Below are 19,906 nucleotides of genomic sequence, written 5' to 3'. Positions count from 1 at the left end.
ACTGATTTTCTCCTTTTCCTGGTAACAGCCTCTATTCTCTCCCTTCCTGACCCTAACTTCCCTTCCTCACACTCCTCCAGTTTTTGGGAACACTTTTTGGAAGTGGCAGGTCCACCTGTGAGCAGAATTACATGGGTTTATGAGGCATAAAAATAAAGCACAGGAAAAAACACCTGAAAAACTGCAGTATCATTCATCTAATCCCTGGTCCAATTCTTATCCTGTATTGCTCTTTATGTCCTGGTCTAGTTTATGAGCTGCTGGACCTCCTGCTGCATCCAAAATAGACTGTGAGATCTGCAAGGCAGTATTTTTCCCTTGTTATTAGTTCTGTAGGACATCTAAGCACATTACTGGGCACCACAATGACAAACAAGTCAAGCACTGAGCATACACAGCCTGTGTTGGGGTGATTTAGGGCTTTATCACTGAACACTGAAATCTCTGTGTATATATAAATACATGGCATGTAAGTAACCAGAATTAGAAAATCAGATCCCACCTAATTTAGATTTATGTGTATTTAAATTAATGAACAACAACAATACCAATATCTTCTTGAAATGGAATGGACTTGAAAATGCATGACAGATAACTCAGCAAATCTTCTTAAGAACAGAGAAGAAAGGGAAGATTAAGCTGTTGTCCAAAAGCAACAAAAAGCCAGGAGCTAGTTTGTGACTTGGCAGATCAGGAAACAGAAACATGTCTTTGACTTAATGGAGAGATGGACGGCATAAAAATGGCAACCAACAAACACTGATAGAAAAGTGGAAAATTATTACTGTGGATCTACAATAGACTTAAATTTTAACTATGGCTTTGTACCTCTCATTACTGCACTTGGTATCTTGCAGACTTTTTAGTTGGCTGCTGGCATGTATCAAGCCCCCATCTTTGCCAGCAGACAGATGACTGAGGCATCTGCCTGCTGGGTATCCTCTTTGCCCAGTAGCTGCCGCATCCCCAAAGATCAACACACCTCACTGCATATGAGAGAAGGAACTTCTCAGCAAAAAACCTAGCTGTGTTATTGCAATGAATCTTGTTATTTCACTGTTTCTCTCCTCGCTAAGAAACTATTACCAAAGCACCTGTTAGATGAGGAAACACCAATCTCTTAGCTACGGTGTCACTGAAGAGCAATCTCACCCACACATCTCCAGCAGTTGTGGCAAACTTTCCTAAAATCTTATCTGTTAAGATCCAAACACTGAAAATCAATGGAGCAAAACTGCTTAAGTGGGTGCTGCTGGACACTGTCTTCCTCACCGCTCTGGGAAAAATCCTCCCATACAATTGTAATTAAAAGAAAAACAAACACAACGGAAATAAGCCAATGAGCCCACCAACCGACAGCTAATTACCCCCTGATTTCTTGTGCTTCCATAGCATTTATACAAGGGTCATGAAAGTACACTGGTTGTAAAAGTAACACACACAGTTAACAAAATCCTAAATGAAGCTGTACCCTCGTCAGGTTTCTGATAACACCGAAGAATCACTTGAGCTTTGCTTTTATAGTTACCAGATGTCATCAGTTCTTTTCAGGGCCCTGCATGTGAATACACTGAATTATATAGCAATGCTGCAGATCTGTAGGTGAGTCTTACAGAAAGGTGATTTCTATTAAACAAAGGCAAGGTTTTTTAAATGTTAGATTGTTACAAATGTTAACTTGGCCCTCCTCCTCAGCTCATGAAACCGCACTGGGGAACATGAAGCCAAGACACAAGCATTCCCCTTCCCTCAGTGACACTGTGCAGGCTGTCAAGGCAGCTGGGGAACGAGGACAGAGACAGAAGGTGCTTTGCAAGTGGGGATCTGAAGAAAGGATGGGTTAGGAATGACATGAAATTACAATAGATCTGAACTCAAAATGATGTAGTAGAAGTGAAATGAACGCAAGTTTCAAATCTGTGTCTATATGCATTATTTCTAATAAATGCTGTCATTTTGGTGACTGTAATAATCATTCTATAAAACAGTAATTTCTGTTCAAATAGCACCAATAAATGAAATCTTAATGGAATAAACCCTTGGAGGATACATGCAATGAGACTAGGAGCTTTTACAGTTAAAGACATGAACACAAAAGGACTAAAGGGAGAGAGCATGGCCATACTGAACCGGTTTTGTACCACTAACCAGACAGCCACTTATGCCGTGACATGCCATGACATGCCCTAAATAACATCTCTCAGCAGACTTGAGAGAATGGCTTCCAGGTTTTTCCTACTTCAAAAAAGATGGGGAAACATAAGCCATCAAATTACGTATAATCTGTAAAGACATTATCATACATGAAAAATAAAACCCAAATGAACAGTGCGGATCTTGAACTGATCACCTTAAATGGAGGTGACTTATCAACTGTGGAATAGTTGCTCTTGAGAGATTTTACTGAGCATAAATGCATACAAGAAATAATGAACATAAAAAAAAAAACACTTAAATGACACCATCCCAAACCCCAAAATTGTTACACAAGTGTTTTTGCCTTGAAAACTGAGTGAAATTCTGCATTAAGAGGTACTTTTCTGTGGATAATATACCACTGACAGTGGTAACAGGTCCTGGTTTTGTGCTGTATCTTCTCCCACACTGAGATGCCTGCATATATACTCTCAGTGGTACATACACAGTCACTTAGGAATTCTTGCCCTAGGCAGTGCCAAAAAATGCATACACAGGGCTGTGTTTTGCAAAATTTCACTGATAGACTTTGCTGTAACTGCAAAATGGAGATGATTGAGATTTTTTCCCCTTTGGCTGCTCCTTTTTCAGTTAAAAATGGCCTCCCCTTAAAACAAGATCTGTCATTGATCATAAAATGAGTATGTTTTATTTAATGAACATAATGCTGCTCTTTGCGTGCCTGTTTGATCTGCAGGCTATGTGGTTTTAATTGTTTGTAATATACTTGGCTTAGAGCAGAAATGCCTGTCGAATATAGGCAGAGGAAAGGGCGCTTGGCAGCCAGGCAGCCCGGGGAATACCTTGTGTCTTCTCCAAAGATGTGTCTCATGTCTTCTGGGAGTGAAGGATTCTTCCCTTCAGGCACACAACTGGGGTGCTGCTGAGTATTCCCTGTGCTAGTTCATCTGGCAATCACAGATCCAGCTAACTGACATTCACTAAGTGCTCCTTTCATTTTCTGATCCCTTTAGTACTGTAGAAAGCAGTCTTGTTTAAATTGGAGTCTTAAACTGTAACAGCTACAGCACCTACTGCTGTGTTTGTAGAGGTGAGGGGAATGACAAAGAGGGGTCTGTGGAAGCAATGACTTCTGTAGTGTTTCAGCCCTGCCCAGTTACTCAGAGTTACCTTGGGGATGCCCTGATCAGCAACAGTTAAGCGATCTGTTGAATATTGTGAATGTTTTCTGTTTGTGAACTAGCTGGACTTACCTTTGTCTGATAAATCTAACTAGCATACCGTTCAAATAGGTTTTTAAAAAAACAGATGTGTCTAAGCTACTTGCAAATTACTCAGTTTAATTATGCATACTGTAAGAGTCTTAACTGAAACATTTGCTACCGTAGAATGAAACAGAGAATAAAGAATTATGAACATCATATTGTTTTTCACACACATCTCTGGCATATCTTTATGATGAACAGCCTCTATCCCAACACTGAGTGCAAGTAACAACCCGTTCCTACAAATCTTTGCATAACTAATGCCCAGTGTGGCTCTCTATCCTGGAAACCAGTGAGATTTCACATGGAGGTCTGTGTCATGTCCTTCAATACAGTTTTCCGTTTCTTTAACTCAAGCAGTCCAGAATGAGGTTTTGAAATCCAGGGATCTCAGGTTCAGTTTCTGGAAATCATTAAATGAGAAGGAGGAGGCATAAACTATCTGACAACCCATCCTTGTTCTGTAAAAAGTTAACCATCTCCTGGTGGAAATAATCAACACATCTTATTTCATTGATATCTCTGACACTGTGTTGTCTTTCTTTTTGGAAATTCCCATTACCAGGTCTTCCAATCCTCATCTCTGAAGTAACACACTGTTCTCTTTAACTATTTGGCAAGTACTGGATGAGTACATGAGCAAGGTTTTAGAAATGATTAAAAGTACTGTCTCAGTAGAATCAACCTGCAACTGCTATAATGGGATCCAATGGCAATCTCAAGTTTTCTGAGGGTCTGCTTTCTTAAGGTAGTCTTGTACCTGGCACTACTGCTGAGACTTTGACCAATATAAAACTCATGCACGAGTGGAAGGCATGTAAGAGCTGACTACAGCTGTATACACTGCAGGGAAAAAAGCATGGTTGTGAGGGGGGTAAAGGGGAGTCATCTTTATGACCATAAATGGGTATATAGGCAAAAATACTGGGAGAACCATCAAGTAGAAGCATTCCGCAGCATCATGAGTCAAAAGAAAATCACATGCAGGAGGAAAAGATGTCCTCATGCGGTCCCATCAGCTGCTTTACCAGTTACCAAGCCTGAGTAACTCCAAAGCTGCCAGCACAACTGTTTACCAAAGAAACCAGATGCAACCAGTGGAAAAACATGTTCCCAAGTTTGACGTCTGGGTCTTGGGAGTGCCATCTAAGAAAGGCAAGAACGGAACAGTGGTGTAATGTGGTGGCCTGAAATGAACTAAAGCCCCACCACTGCAGTTTAAGAAATTTCCACTAAAAAAGAGTGAAATATGACCATTAGCAAAATCATTTCCTCCAAATACTAATGATGTACAAACAGCATAGTTAACGCTAAATGAAGACTTTTGTAAGTCTAGATTTACCAGTGTAGAGAAGTGAGGGCCACACATCACTAAGGTCATAACTGAGTGCAATTTCTGGCTGCAAAACCAGAAGCTAACAGTTTAACTTAGAGCAACTGTATTTTCTTAATCCTGGGCCTAACACATGGTAATCTAATTCCTGAGGTAAATGACATAATTTCTTGCCATTGCTTAAGCGAATACAATGACGCTCTTCACTGTACTTGACTGCAGCTGCCATTTTAGAGTCTAGCATTTCCCCTTCTGTGTGATGCACTGAATGAGAACTGAGAATGTACCACAGATCGCTATCCTGCTTCTCCTTAGATTTCTGTCTAAATGTCATTATGCATCCACAAAAATATGGCCATAAAACCCTAGCGTACACATGCAGAGGCCTCACAAAAGGACAGCAGTTTCTCTTAAATACACTTGGTTGAGCTTTATAAGAGTCTGGTGCCTTGGGCCACTCAAACGATTCCACAAACAGTTAAAAAAAATGGTGGGCAAAAATCCTACACCACATCTTGCTTATTATTCACAGAAGACTGAGATTCCTCTCCAAGCTGAGCTTTTTCTTTCTTGGTAATACATCCTAGAGTGCCTCTCTGGTTTTGGCAGTGTCTGCTTATTTTTGAAGACTTACCTTCACAATTACATAAAGGGTTTAACAAGGACACACATTAGCAATTTAAAGTAGAGAACTGCAGTTGAAGTATATTTTTAGAAAAATCAGCTGAACAATAGGGCTTGTACATTTTTTTCAAGATTAGGATTGCTGAACGATTAAAATTACTTCCAGAACCCTGAGAAATGTGTCCTGTATTACAGGCTCTTTCACAGTCCCTGGGTTAGCCTGTGTCAGTTGCTAAAATCACAGTGTGCCTGGTTAGCCCAAGTTTTGTAGAAGCGAGTACTCAGTAATACTAATGCTACACCCTTCTTTTTTGGGTATCTGACCTGTTCATATTCTGCCTAGAATTCAGAGTACCTGTCTGCTATCCAAAATCATATATACGTGCCAAAGAACGTATCTGGCAGGGTCTTTGTGGTGTTTTGTTTTGTTTTTTTTTTTTTTTTTTTAATTCAGGAAAATATGTTGGAAAAGATTAATACAAGTTGGAAATGATCTTTTGATGAGCAGTACTTGGCACTCACTGTTTGAGCCTTTCTGAGTGCCACAAATTAACAAAAAGAAATAAGATATGGAGAGAAAACAGAACATGAGCAATGGAAAGAGGAGCTTAAAGAAATCTTTTGAAAACAAGGTTTGAAAGAATCTCCCTTTTCACTCTGTGTAAATGAGAGTGAATAAATATCAACAGAGATCTAGCAATTTAATGCAACTACGAGCAAGGTTTAAAATAACTTACAAAGGCCAAGGCAAGAAAAAAATCATCTTTTCCTTCTAAATTAATGGAATGCTGTTATCTTTTAGCCCTGTCTGGGCAAGCAAACATCCAAAGAGACGTGCACTGTTTTAAGGACTGCATTTATAGCAGAGACTTCCACAGTCATACAATCTTCACAATTTATTTCTGTAAACTGTGTTCATTTATCAGTTGTAACCTACACCTGCAAGCGGTGGCAAGTAGGACACCACAGCTGACACTCAGTGGGTATTCAGGAACTCCAGCACCAGGATTATTTCTTCTGATGGCAACTACAAACAGAGTCCTAATGCTGCTAATGCTTGCCAGGTGTGAGGAGGGGTGATTTGTAACTGCTTTAGCGGTACAGGCAGGAAGTCCCCAGTGTGCAGGTGATTAGCAAAACTTGCAAAGCTGCAAGATACAGCTTCTTTCGCTGGGCCTGGAGAGTCACAAGGAAAACCAGGAAACTGCCAAATGTCTGCCACTGGGTTTTACTAGAAAGGCCATCTTCACATACAGGCATTTGCCTCAACCCAACATCCTATTTTCGTAACACCTCTATAATACTTCATTTCTGCAAGCTTTAAAAACCAGGACATGAAGTGGTCAGAACCAAAACCCATGCTATGGAATAAATTCGCAAAGGTGTAATTGTTTATGTTTGTGTAACTTAAGAATCACCGTGTTTGCTCAGTGTCTGAGATCCAACACTGCAGGGTAACTTTCAGGCCAAAATAAAATTAAAATAGCCAAGCTTAGAAAACTGTGGAAAGAGACCTAGAATGAAATATGAAGGGTTTGCAAATGGCAAAGGAACAAGGTATGCAGTGTATTTTTTTTCCTTCACAGGAACTTATAAAATGCTGCATCAAGCACTGCATTTCTTACACAGCATTTATATTGCTGCTGTTATGCAACGGGTAAAATGCACAGAGAGAGAAGTTTTCAAAAGGAAATCTTGAACTACACTATGACATATCTGAAACTATAATTTGTACATATGTATACAAAGTAGGTATCTAGTCACGAAACTCTACTTCTGTCCATATATACACACACAAATTTGGCTCTCATACAGTTTATGACATTCTTTTGAAAACACAGACTGAACAAAACATGACAAATCCAAATAACTTCCTTAGCTATACAAATATGTTCTGTGGAATTTGTATCTGGGGAAGCCAACCATCAAATACTGGTAGAGCATATTGACTGCTCTACGAAAAAAGTGCACAATGTGGTTTCGACTCACACAGGTGTTGCCAGCTTAGAAACCAACTTGCTTACCTTTAAAGGAAGGTGGGGAATGTATTTACCTTTAACTGATCAGCTTCCTCCTTCCCAAGATCTATAGCTTTGATAAATTCCCTACCTCCCCCTCCACTCCACCCCATTTTTGGAACTGCAGCCTAATAAAGCTGCTTGTTGTCTAATGCTGACCCTGATTTTCTTAAAATGTACTTAGTAATTGTCAGGAGAATAAATGATTACTAGCAGAGACAGAAACTATGCATAATAATACATTCTTTGAGAAATGTATTTGTCTTTTCAGCAGTCATCCATCCTCCAACTATGGAGTATAATTTCAAATTCAGAGTCAGTCCCCCTGTTTCTGGGATCATACAGTCACTTCCTCCCTCATTTACAAGAAATAGAGAAAATTGGGGAGGGATTAAAAAAAAAAGCAGCAGTTTATTAAAAACCCTATACACCCTTTCGATAGTGCACTATTTTTACTACGTAAGTATTATGCTGGGGGCTATATATATGAGGTTACATTATATGCAGTATATATAGCTACAGATGGTTTCTCATTAGATAAGAATGTTCATTCTGCGGCGACTTTTAGGGGACACTGATTTAAAACAAAATGTTGTTTTGTCAAATTTCTCAAGCATTTTTATCAAAGAATCACTTTAACACATATTTCACTCCTAGAACAACATCATGGCTTTATCTCAAATATATAATGAAAGGTCACAAATGTTGGTTCTATATAGAACTTCCAGTATACCACAGATATGGAACATAAGCTTAAGTCATTTTATTTTAACTGAGTAGGCTGGACCTAAAGAGTAGGCTGAGTTTAATTGAGTAGGCTGGCCCTAAATAACACAAATAGGGCTGCATGCTCACAAATCAGATCTGTGCTAAGCCATAAGAATTAACAGTGGAGTCTCTATTGCTCCAAAGCCTCACCATCATACAGCTGGAAAGGTGCAAGAATCCCTGCCTTCTGTCTTAACACCAATTAACAACAGTTCCTGAATAATCAAGTTAGCAATCTCATATGTAGTGCATTCAGAGATGCATATTCACCTATAAATTCATAAACAGTACTTTGAAATAAGAAAAAAAGAATGTCAAATATTGTCCCAGCACACCTGCAATAGTCTTTCCTTAGAGGATTTCAACACATATTAGCATTATAACCTTTTAGCATCTGCTTTTGAGGTAGATACTATATATAGTATTAACTTTGCTTTCAAACAGGAAAATTAAGGCACAACTTTAAAACCAGGTGTAAACACCCAGTTTCTACACATTTCCTTAAAAAATGTATTATTTTATTTACTAAGGAATACCTGTTCAACACCCAGTTACACTAGCACCAAAGTACCTGTGCAAAATGAAGCTAAGCAAACACACAACATCAGTGCAGCTGAGTCTCATCTATGAACTACAGTTACTCTATACTGCAGGTAGAATACAGGAGGACCAAGAGCCAGTGATAAGACTTATGTAGACACAAATAATGCAGCCATAGATTGTTACTGAAACAACACTAAAATGTGTGCTATATCTCTGGCTGGCAGGACGTCATTTCAAGGACATATTTTTTCCCTTGAGCAAACAAAGAGGTCTCCATCCTTACCATTTGAGCACGACTATGTGTAGAGCTTCAGGAGCATTCCAGTGACTATCTTGTTTAACAGCACCTTTATGTATAGGTTCTTCAAAAGATCTTTGAGGCTCTCCAGTGCTGAGCAGGAGATTAGCTGAATGCGAGCCAGTAATGTGCCCTTGCAGCAGACAGCCAACAACACCTTGAGCTGTGCTGTGAGGTGCTGCAACAGGTCAATGAAGGGAATCCTTGCCCTCTGCTCAACCCTGGTGAGACAAGCCTGGAGTACTATGTCCAGTTCTGGGCCTCCCAGTGTGGAAGAGACAGTGGCATACTGGAGGAAGTCTCAGTGAAAAGATCACTGAGATGGACAATAGATTGGAGCATCTGGCATAGAAGAAGAGGCTGAGAGAGTTGAGACTGCTCAGCCTGGAGAAGCAAAGGCCCACAGTGCACCTCATCCATGTACATAAATACCTCAGGTAGGTGCAAAAAATAGAGAGCTAGGCTCTTCTCAGTGGTGCCCAGTGACAGGACAAGAGGCAACGAGCACAAATTGAAACACACATGAAATTCCAATGAAACACTTTTTTATTGTGAGGGTGATCAAGTATTGGAAGAGGCTGCCCAGGGAGGGTGTGGACTCTCCATCCTTGGGAGATAACTCAAAATCCGACTGGACATAGCCCTGAGCAACCTGTTGTAAGCCCCAGGGCTGCACTATGTGACCTCCAAAAGTCCCTGCCAACCTGATCTATTCTCTGATTCTGTCCTCTCCTGAGATACTATCCAGCCTAAGCTCTTCTATGACTCTAATAAGGCAAATTGGAAAAAATCCTAAAAAAGGCAAAATGAAAACTGTTATCCACTGACTCTACCACCAGTGGTATGGTTTTTACTGTCACACTGGACAAGTACCTTTATTGATGATTCATTCTGCTAATGAATCATTCTTCAAGGTACAGATTTTAATAATTTAAGCAAAACCCATGCAGCGTACATTCCCCTTCTACCCAGCAGCAACCTTCCTACACAAAGGAAGCAGCTTTGAAGCAAATTTAGCTGACCTATATATGCCAATATTTTATGCTATGCTTAATCCAAAGTATTTTCAACATGCACTTCTGTCATCTGTGACTCAGGAACTCTGTGCCTTACACATTTGTTCCAAATACTCTAAACATACCTCACATGTAGAAAAAGTATAGACTTCATAGAAGAATTACATAGGCTTATGTAAGTAAAGACTGTTGTATAAGGCACAAATTCAAAGGAACAGAATACTGATCTTCAGTCATTCCCTACCGCCTGAGGACTCGGCGATATTTACATTTTGTATAAAACTCCTTTGTTAAAAAAGAAAATGAGACATAAGAAGGTATTTTCCTTCAAATTTTGTTGATTCCTTTTCCAAAAAATTGTAAGAGAGTACTGTTCCTACTACTAGTATATAGATTGACAACATCACAATGACGAAATCTCAGAAGCTTCAGAATATCCATATTTTGGATCTTGTCATTTCCAAAGGCAAAATAAGGTGCCCTGGATGTGGTTAAGAGGAAAGACCTATGCCTAATTGCACATGCCTAACCCTGCCCATGGCAGGGGGGTTGGAACTAGACGATCTTAAGGTCCTTTCCAACCCTAATTATTCTCTGATTCTGTAACTCCACAGAGGATTTAGTGCTGGGTTCACAGAAATGCTTCACACTCTATGTGCCCTTGAGCCCATGGCTTAAAAACTGAGAGAAAATCTTATCTTTCAGGAAAATAAGGCAAATCTGTCACCATGAACCAGACTAACGTGCTGCCACCATCCTGAATCTACAGGAGGAAAATGACGTTATTAACTGCCTTAATTTTTATGGTTTTGAAGAAAACAACATACAATTCTAAAGTATAATGGTAAATTGTCCCAAGTCAGCAGCTAAAAATGTCATTATTGACATCTTTTTAGCAAAATCATCTAGCTAGTGATTTTATTTTCTTGGACATGGTACAGATTGTACATTGAGGAAGAGTTTATCAAGTGTATGTCATAAAACGTGGAAAAATTCAAACTGAACAGTAAAAGTACAAGCAGAAAATGGAAACTGTTACACAATCTTAACTCTAACAAGTCACTGCCAGACATCCACTACAATAAGCGCCCTATTACAGAGCACATAAGCCACAGACAGGTGGGAGCTGATTTTCAGATAAAGATTCTATCCTGCAACATGCATAGCTAGAAAAGGAACAAAATTAAACTGATCAATGCATCAAATTTGAAAAAGCATTAATAACCTAACTGACATGTTGGCCTGGGTATGGAAGGTAATCTATTGTGATACTAGGACATACGACAGGATTTGTCACAACAGACAGCAGTACATTTTAGATTAAAATATGCGTGAGACATTTCATTTCCCTTGGTTTTGCCACCAACCTCTTTTCAGTTTTTCTTGGAAACCTTATTACTCCCATTGCATTGTACTGCTCTGACCTTCATTTCAAAGACAAGTAATTATCTGTTTCTCTTTTGAACAGACAAAACATGGGAAAACTCTCTATATGCTGAATTCCATATGGTTTTTTTTTTGAAACACAGCTCTTCACTCTTAAGAAAACTAACAGAATGAGTGTGCCAGCAGTGAAGATGGTGCAAGAAAAAGTGTACTTCTCAGGAGTTTGAAGAGGTGCAAAGCTGAATAAACATAATCCAGATGCCAGAACCGTGGCTTCCTTGATATGGCTTCTTTCACTTCTGTCACTGCACCTGATTTGTTGGTAAAACTATGTCCATCATAGGAGTACTTTGTGTACTCTTATCTCTACTGAGGCCAACATTTTCACTTAAGAGCAGTCTTTGAATAAAGATAGCTCCAAATAAGTATAACCCGACACTTAGAAGTTGACTCCTGAGATAAACAACACCTGGAAGTACCCAGCACTTTTAGTAACTGGTACATTTAAAATTGTGTACCAAAAAGCTCATATTCAAAAAGATACAAACTAAACATTGCAGGAGTTGACTTTTGGATAGGAAGTAACAATCTTAAATGGAAATTAAAAGACTCCATTTCTTTATACCTCAACAAGGGGGACATTCCTGGTCCTACAGTGGAACTGACAATACCTAGCCACCTTAGTGGTGGAATCCCTATGCCATCAATCCATGAAACCTAAACGGAAATTATGCCTGACTGCTCTGTTCTTCTGGGAAAAAATAAGCCCTGAGACAGTCACCTATGTGAAGAGGCAACTATTTAGCTGCTTATTTTAACACAGCTAAGCATTTAGAGCCTTAACTTGTCCAAGTCCTACCTTGTACTGGAGGGATTTGACTGCATTTGCCTCTGGACCAGGCATCTTATCCAGCCTGATTTCCCAGAAGCACGCAACTCAAAGCAGTCTCCTTGGCTGTACTACTGTTAAACCACATGATCAGTCGGTATAACTCAAGTGCCACAACTTACAATTTAATTCCATCTGCAAATGTACTCGAGAATCATTTTATATTTCCTTCCAGGTAACTGATAAAGCCATTGAACACTATTATGCCAAGAACAGATTCCTCTGAGTTCCCACTAGAAGCAACCTTTGAGCTGAATATTCCCCAACTCTAATCGCTTTTCAAGATGCTTCTGTTAGCCCATTTTAAATCCATTTGGTAAGCCTGGATTACACTGGTTTTACACAGTGTCATTTAATTTCGTTTTTAAACAGTGTCAACAAGACTAAGTCAATGTCATAAAGTAGTTTAAATGTAATTATTGTCACCACAGCTATCTCTTCATCTGTGATCTTGGAAAAAGCAGTATCAAGTTTGTTTGACATGATCTATTATCCATAAAAACTTGCTGGCATTAGGCATGATGTCATCTCTCCATTTTTTTGGTTGGAAATATCTAGTTTCAACCTTCAAATGATTTGACCTACAGTTACCTGGATCGTCTTGTTTGGCCTTTAAAAATTCTGGCACAACATTTACTTTTTCCAGTTCACTGGAACTCCCCTTGGTATGCCAAGATTTGTTAAAAAGCAACAATAATGGTTTAGACAGTTCACCTCCACTAATACACTCCTGTGAAAGCTTTCTAGACTGACAGAGAATTAAGAAGGAAACATAATTATTGAATTTCACTTCAAATTTAGAAGAGCTGAACTCCTACTAGAATGACCTGCCAGCCTTTTCATAATGAAGTGGAAAGCACCCATCAGGACCTTTGCCATAATGTTTCAAATAATCTCAAGTGTTTCTATGCTTTGCAGCCACACAATGCTTGAAATATTATAGGGACAATTTGCTTTTTATATAGTTTTTCCACCATATGTATTTCCTTTTGTTGTTTCTCTCTTCCTCCCACTACTTGCCTACATTTTATGGGAAAGCCTTGAAGTTTTATAGGATAAGATTAAAGGACAGATACCTGAAAAAAAAAAAAAAGAAAAAAGTACCTTTGTATGGTCCTCTTGGCAACCTTTATGGCTGCATTTGATACAATTCTTAGAAGCTTTGGGTTCAGCTAATGTTAGTAAATAATCAACATATCAACCTTGTTTTGGCAAACTCCTTAAACTGCAGGGGTTTGAATTTAAGCTGTCTTTAACATTAGCCCCATAAAATTGCCATGCATTTTTTCTGAAGCTATTGATTAAACATCGTTCATCTGCTGTCGCATCTTTTGGCATTTATACTAGCAGGTGGAAAGGCAAGATGCTGTATAACAATTTCTGTCTTATTATCCTACTTTATCTGAAAACAGAGCTATAAAAAATTATTTGGAAAAAACAATGACAATATGAAAGAAGAGTCAAAATAAATTTAAGAAGCTTTTAAAACAGATTAGTGGATTCATCACTGCTTATAGCTCTTACTTGCTGAATGGAGTTACTAGCAAACTGTGAAGTATACCTACTAAATCAATACCTAGCATCTAAATTTCAATATGCTCTGTTTCAAGCATATCTGAATATTTCTTCAAATATTTAACCTCAACTTCTACTCTCTTATATGGGTAAAATACAATAAAACAGTGGAAATATAATGCTTTTGTAAATTTAGTACGTGTATATTACGTAAGAAAACCATTTGTCCCTTTAGTGAAGAAGGTAAGAGCAGTACAACTTACATTTAATATAAAAATTTGTACTTTTTACCACTCCCTAAAATGGTAAAAGTGATTGCTTGCTTTTGGGAGACAGGTTACCTAGAAGAACTTTTTCTTGACTTTTGGCCGACACCACCATTCTTGACTGACTTTGCAAAGCCTCCATTGTGAATCACTACATAACACTAACCCATCTAATGTTGTATCAAGAGGAATAAAAGAGGCTGATTTTCTTTTTTCACATCAGGAAAAGTGACTGTATTAATTGTCTGTTGTGTAGAATCTCCTACAGTACAAATATAACACATAACCAATATAACCAATTTCAGGATTCTTCCATTATGACCATCAGTGCACTGCTTTAATGTTCAAAAGCCCCTTCCAGTGTGGTACCCAATAGCTTATTTTTAAAAATGAACTTTGGATGAATTTATAGTTTTTTAGTTCCTGCCTTTCTTACATCTAATTGTATGCCACAACTAGAATATTTTCTTATAAACTCCATTATTAAAGAGAAGAATGCAATGCGAGAAGACAGCTACTTCCACAGGCCATAACTGGACTCTCAAAGAACTATTTTAATCCTGAAAAATTATTCTAAATCTTCTCAATTTCAGTGATGAGTCTTTAAATAGGGATTTGGGTTCCTGGGATTGAAACAGTCTTGGAAGTAGAAGAAACAAATCAAAATAATGTACCTAATGGATGCTAGTTACAATGACCAACAGAAGCAGGTTAACCCAGTATCTTCTACCTGCTGGGATTTTGGTGTCCTGTCCAAGACATCTCTCAAGTCTGGAGGTCTTATACTAAAACTGACTTCAAGTCTTCTGACAGGAAGACATGTATTTTTCACAGATTTTGTTTGTTTGTTTGTTTCAGCGTAAGAAACACCAAATATTTTTAGTCAATTCTACTTTTACCAGCCCAGAACACAGGGTCAATCCCAAGTAAACTGGGATCTTGGCTACATATCCTTTGTCAATGTATCCCATTTCCCCTATCATCTCTCCACTAACAGAACATTTTCCACTAGTGAGGAGAACTTCTTGCAGTCAAAGAATGGAATCAAGACTATGAAAACAAAAGAGACCCTAAATTTACATTTCAATTGCCCTTTTTATTTTTTGACGAAAAGATGAAGCTTTCCTTCTAAAAGGAAAAGCCCTGTAAAAACATTATTTTCTGATATGAAAACGGCTAGACCTGGAAGTGATACTAAGACAGAGCCACACTGACATTGCAGCTCTGTTTACATACATAATTACCATAATGAAATTCTAAAACATCATGCACCCAAATTTCCATTTACAGCCAATTTAAAACAAACTTAGAAAATCCCTCTTTACTTCATAAATATCTGAGAGAACTGTTTCAAGCAGCTTAGAAAAAAAGATACAAAATCCATGCACATTGTGCCTGCGCTGCCAAAAATTACTTTGGCTGAGATGATGCCATTCTACAAAAACATTTGTTAACATAATGTTATTTATTTTCTTGTTTTGCTTAACTGCAATGTTTACTTTGTACCTGTGTATGATTGCACCTTTATTATGTTCAAGAGCATGATTTGAAAGAAACATAAGTTTGCACCAGAAATATTTAGTCTATCAGTCTGAAACACTCAACACAACATTCCTAAGGCAACACCATGCAAAAAAGCAAATTTTCCCATTTCTTCTATGACCTGAAGTTGTGAGGAGAGACAAGAAATTTACCTGACTCCTGGAGATAGCGATACACCAAGAAATTCACTTCGTCACTAGTTATGCTCATCTTAGCCCAACCTCAATATGATGAGGTTTACGAGAAGTGTGATCCACGCTCTGTTCAAAGGGAAAGAAAAGAACAGGGTTTGTTTTATCTTGATTTACTATGAAATTTGTTATTTGTTAAGTTATTTAAAGATCTCATATAGTTATTAGAGCTGCTATATCCTAGTGTGAGGCACAAGTTAAATATTGTGAATCAAGTACTTAAGCTGTACTGTTCCTTTTAGGGTACATTAATTAAAGAGCAGTATTTAACATATATGAGAGAGTCAGAGGGGGTATTTTCAATCTTGGAAGCCTTTGCAAATGTTAACTCTTTTACTTCTGTGGCTTTACTACAGGTTCTCAGGACACTCCTTTTTACTGTGTAAGCATTTTTTATTCAGAACTGCTGGCAATTACGATCATGTATAACACGCCGAATCATAACTTTTTTTGCAGCCCCGAATTTGTAATCTAATTTTCTGTCCAGAGTTCATCCACTGAACAGACAGATTATTTGCTTACTAAATCCTGCTATGTGGTAAACTTAAAAAGTTCCCCTAAAGTAGAAACAAATCTAAATTTAAGATGAGATTAGAAAGTTTATGAGGCAGGAGGGGGAAGAGAGAAAAAGAGAAAGAATGCCATATACCTTGTGCCAACAAGGAATACAAATATCCTGGCATTATATAAAGTTACAGTGTCTCTGCTGATTAATGGTGAGCAAGAATTAAACTTCAATTATTCACTTCAGGATGCGTAACCTTCAGGATGACAGTCTTACATTACTATTTTGGGACCATACACTGATAATAAAAACATTGGTTTTAGATGATAAATTTGTTTTGAACGTTTCCCATTAAATCTTGATGATTCATTTCTGTTTGGGAATCTGACTTAAGTAGTTTGGTTTTAAAAGCCATAAAGTACTTCTCAGACATAAACTTTGCAACTTTGTCAGCCACTCCATAGCTGTAACTAATCATGTAAAGATCTGGACGCGGAAGCACACACCGCGCTCCCCTTGCATATGACAAATGAAAGACCGTAGGCGTGTGCCGTTTGTTTCAATTTCCCGTATGGCTCCTCTTGGCAAGCGGAAGGGCCTTTGTTCATCGAAAACCTCTTCAGTAATTCCTGTTGCCTGAAGTAGCACCTGCTACTGCAGGCAATGCTGAACAACTACAAGTTTCCCCTGCTGATGATTCAAACCAGCAGGTCACTCATGACTGTAACAGATGTCTCTGCATATTTATGTAAATGGAGGTCTTTCGAACCCCGGTAAGCCTTTTATTCTCCTGGGCTGCTATATTTCATCAATGGCACGGATGCTGGTTTTCCATAAGAAACCATCGCTTGCTAATTTGGGAGACATCTTCCTCAACTATTCTAGTCTTTGTTATAACAGTTTGTACTTCACAAAGAACGGGAAGAAACAAATTACTGAAAATTGTGCAATCTTGGTGAGAAAAAAAAATCATCTACTTTGGAAAGGATGACTATTTTCTGCTAAGATTCTGGCCTAGGGCAACATTAGCTGTATCCAGCACCCAGTCCTGCCACACATGCCACGTATCACCCTGGGAAGCCATTCAGTCTCTTTTCGCCTCAACCCCTCATCTGTAAAATGGGTTCAAATTTCTTTGCCATGGATCAGGAGACTGGAAGCACTGGTAGCTGTGAGGGTTTTAGTTACCAAGGTTAGCGACTGCAGGCAGTGAAAGCACTACTTTCAGTAGAACTTTATACATACTTCTGGATAAACAGACTTGCTTCTGAATAATTAATAAATCCCTGTGCTTCTTTTTGCATAACCATCACCATACAATGAAGAACAACACAGACATTCATGGCAACAGTTAAGGCCATTTTTACCCCTGTCTGAGTACTCAAAATACATCTGTATTGCTGCTGTGGCCATGACAACAATCAATCAAGAAACTTTGATAGCTGTGGGTTTAAAAAAAAACCCCACATAACACTTTTAAAAGAATTTTTAAAATAGCAGTTTCAGAACTTGGCGGTAGGAAAGTTGGTAAAGATGAAACCTCTTACAAAAATTCAGTTTCAGCAATGACGTACTTTGTGGTAAACTGAACTTTATTGAAAAAAAAATCAATCAAGAAACTAACAAATGTTGTTTCTGGATGCATCCTGCTAATTTAAGACATTAACATGGTATTTCCCACATACAGACAGTTGCTTTAGGAAAGGGAAGGGAAAGGAGGGGTGCTGGTTTTTGTTTGTTTTTCTAAAGATGACTTTTCTTACATGAATTAAAACCAGAGAAAATCAGCCTGACTGCAAAATAAATAGCCTGATAGCCTCAGAAAAACCTCCACAGCAGCTACCTTTGTATCAGAATCCTGAGCACACCGAGTAGTTGGATCTACTATGCATTTTCCCTGAAATCAGTCAACAGGAATTACTCTGACATATGTGTCTGATCATATCTTCACACACATTGTTACAAAGCCACAAATAACCAGATGATCGCCACTCATACATTTAAGGTTTCTTCTCTCCACAGATGCCAGTGCAGCATTAAGACACACAACCGTAAAGCTTTTTTTTACTCGTCCAAAGCAATACACAGATCTTGGCACTGACCCAGAGAAATCTATTCATTAGAAATTTGGCTGAGCAATGAAAGACCATACTCAATTTCATTAGCGCTCATTTTGACTTCCTTCTTCTCCACAGATAAGCACCCCAAATAAAAGAGGCTACAGAAGACATAGTGAGGAGGAGAGGAATGTACTCATCTTTTTTGTATTTCCAAGTCTGACTCATAAGACACAACCAACAAGCCTCCCCGTCAATACAGTTATTTGTAATGTAGAAATATAAACTTACATAGAAAATTGCAAAAACCTTTAGTTATCACTGTGATAGATTTATTTCTGTTAATTGATGGTCTCCTTTTGTTACTGGAGACTGATATTACCCAGGTTAAGAGTTTTTTAAAAGAAATGTATTACAGCTTATAAAAAATACTAATATGCCTTTGGAGACACTTCATATTTAAATCAGAAATATAATCTTAATTCTTCACAGTGTCAAGAAGATTTACAAAAAGCATTCAAACATCTGCCTGAACTTTCTTTATTTGAAACACTTCTCCTGCACCCAATCACACATAACGGAAAGTTCTCTTTACTTTAATCCCACCTTAAGAATTTGGGTTGTGATCCTGCAGGTATGTGAGAGTGTCCAAACACATAAGCTGAGTCCATTAAGACATCCCAAAGTATAACGGATCCCAAAGATTCAAACCTTATTCATGGATGGGTTGTCAAGTTCATGCAAAATGAAACTTAATGCTTATTTTGAATAAATAACAAACTCTTAGTTCTGCATAGGATAGGCTTGCAGAAATGCTTGCCATACAGAGGCAGAAAGCTGGGTTATCAGCTCAGATGCAATCCCACTGTGCACTTAGGGCTGCTGGGTTTCTGCTGAACTAAGTGGTTCAGCTGGAGTTGAGCAGCTCCAGCGAAGCCAACTCTGCAGCACACTCCCCTGAGCTCTGGGCAACCAGGGCAGCTTACTTCCTGGAGTACACCACCATACTTGATTTGGCTCTGGGTGCCGACATACCACTGTTCTCAAATTAAACCTTCCTGGAACATTAGGAATCTTGCTAATGGGGCATGCAAGTGGCTCTGGAGAATGCAGCCTTGCATATAGCTGAAGGTCAGCACAGCGCCAGCCAGGTCAACTAATAGTTTATTTACATCCCATCACCTTAACTCAAGGATTGCTTTCCTTTCCGCGTTACATTGTAGCATTGTTGCCATAGGTGAGATTTGGCTGAAGAATCTAGGGAAAATAACTTCTTCAACTTTGAAATAGTCTCTAAAGACACAAATCTTCTGCCTCTTTTCTAAGTGATGTTCACAAGGGTAGCCCAGTGCCGTGCCCTGCCCTCCAAGCTAAGCCTGGGGCAGGGGACAGCCAAGGCTGTTTCAGGAAAGGCATTTGCATTTGCTACTTGAAGCATTGCCACCCACAGGGACTGGGAGTTACCAGTCAATCTTTCCCTCGGGAAGAAACAGGTCAGACATCTAGGGAAAACCACCTAAACTAAAACCTAAA

General features: G+C 38.6%; 1 protein-coding gene across 6 annotated transcripts in view; it reads right to left on the bottom strand.

Annotated features, from left to right (window-relative positions):
- The window catches only part of TBL1X (transducin beta like 1 X-linked), a 193,253-nt gene that overhangs the window by 39,056 nt on the left and 134,291 nt on the right, over positions 1 to 19,906 (bottom strand). For all 6 annotated transcript variants that reach the window (XM_062603635.1, XM_062603639.1, XM_062603640.1 and 3 more), the window contains one exon: positions 15,773 to 15,880. In XM_062603635.1, the coding sequence (XP_062459619.1) occupies positions 15,773 to 15,830 (58 nt within the window). In that variant the 5' untranslated portion in view covers positions 15,831 to 15,880. The remainder of the gene's footprint in view (positions 1 to 15,772; positions 15,881 to 19,906) is intronic.

The sequence above is a fragment of the Pezoporus occidentalis genome, unplaced genomic scaffold, assembly GCF_034315485.1.
Source record: "Pezoporus occidentalis ecotype Australia unplaced genomic scaffold, CSIRO_AGI_Poc_V1 ctg81, whole genome shotgun sequence".
Classification (NCBI taxonomy): Eukaryota; Metazoa; Chordata; class Aves; order Psittaciformes; family Psittacidae; genus Pezoporus; species Pezoporus occidentalis.
This window is presented reverse-complemented; position numbering and strand designations above follow the sequence as displayed.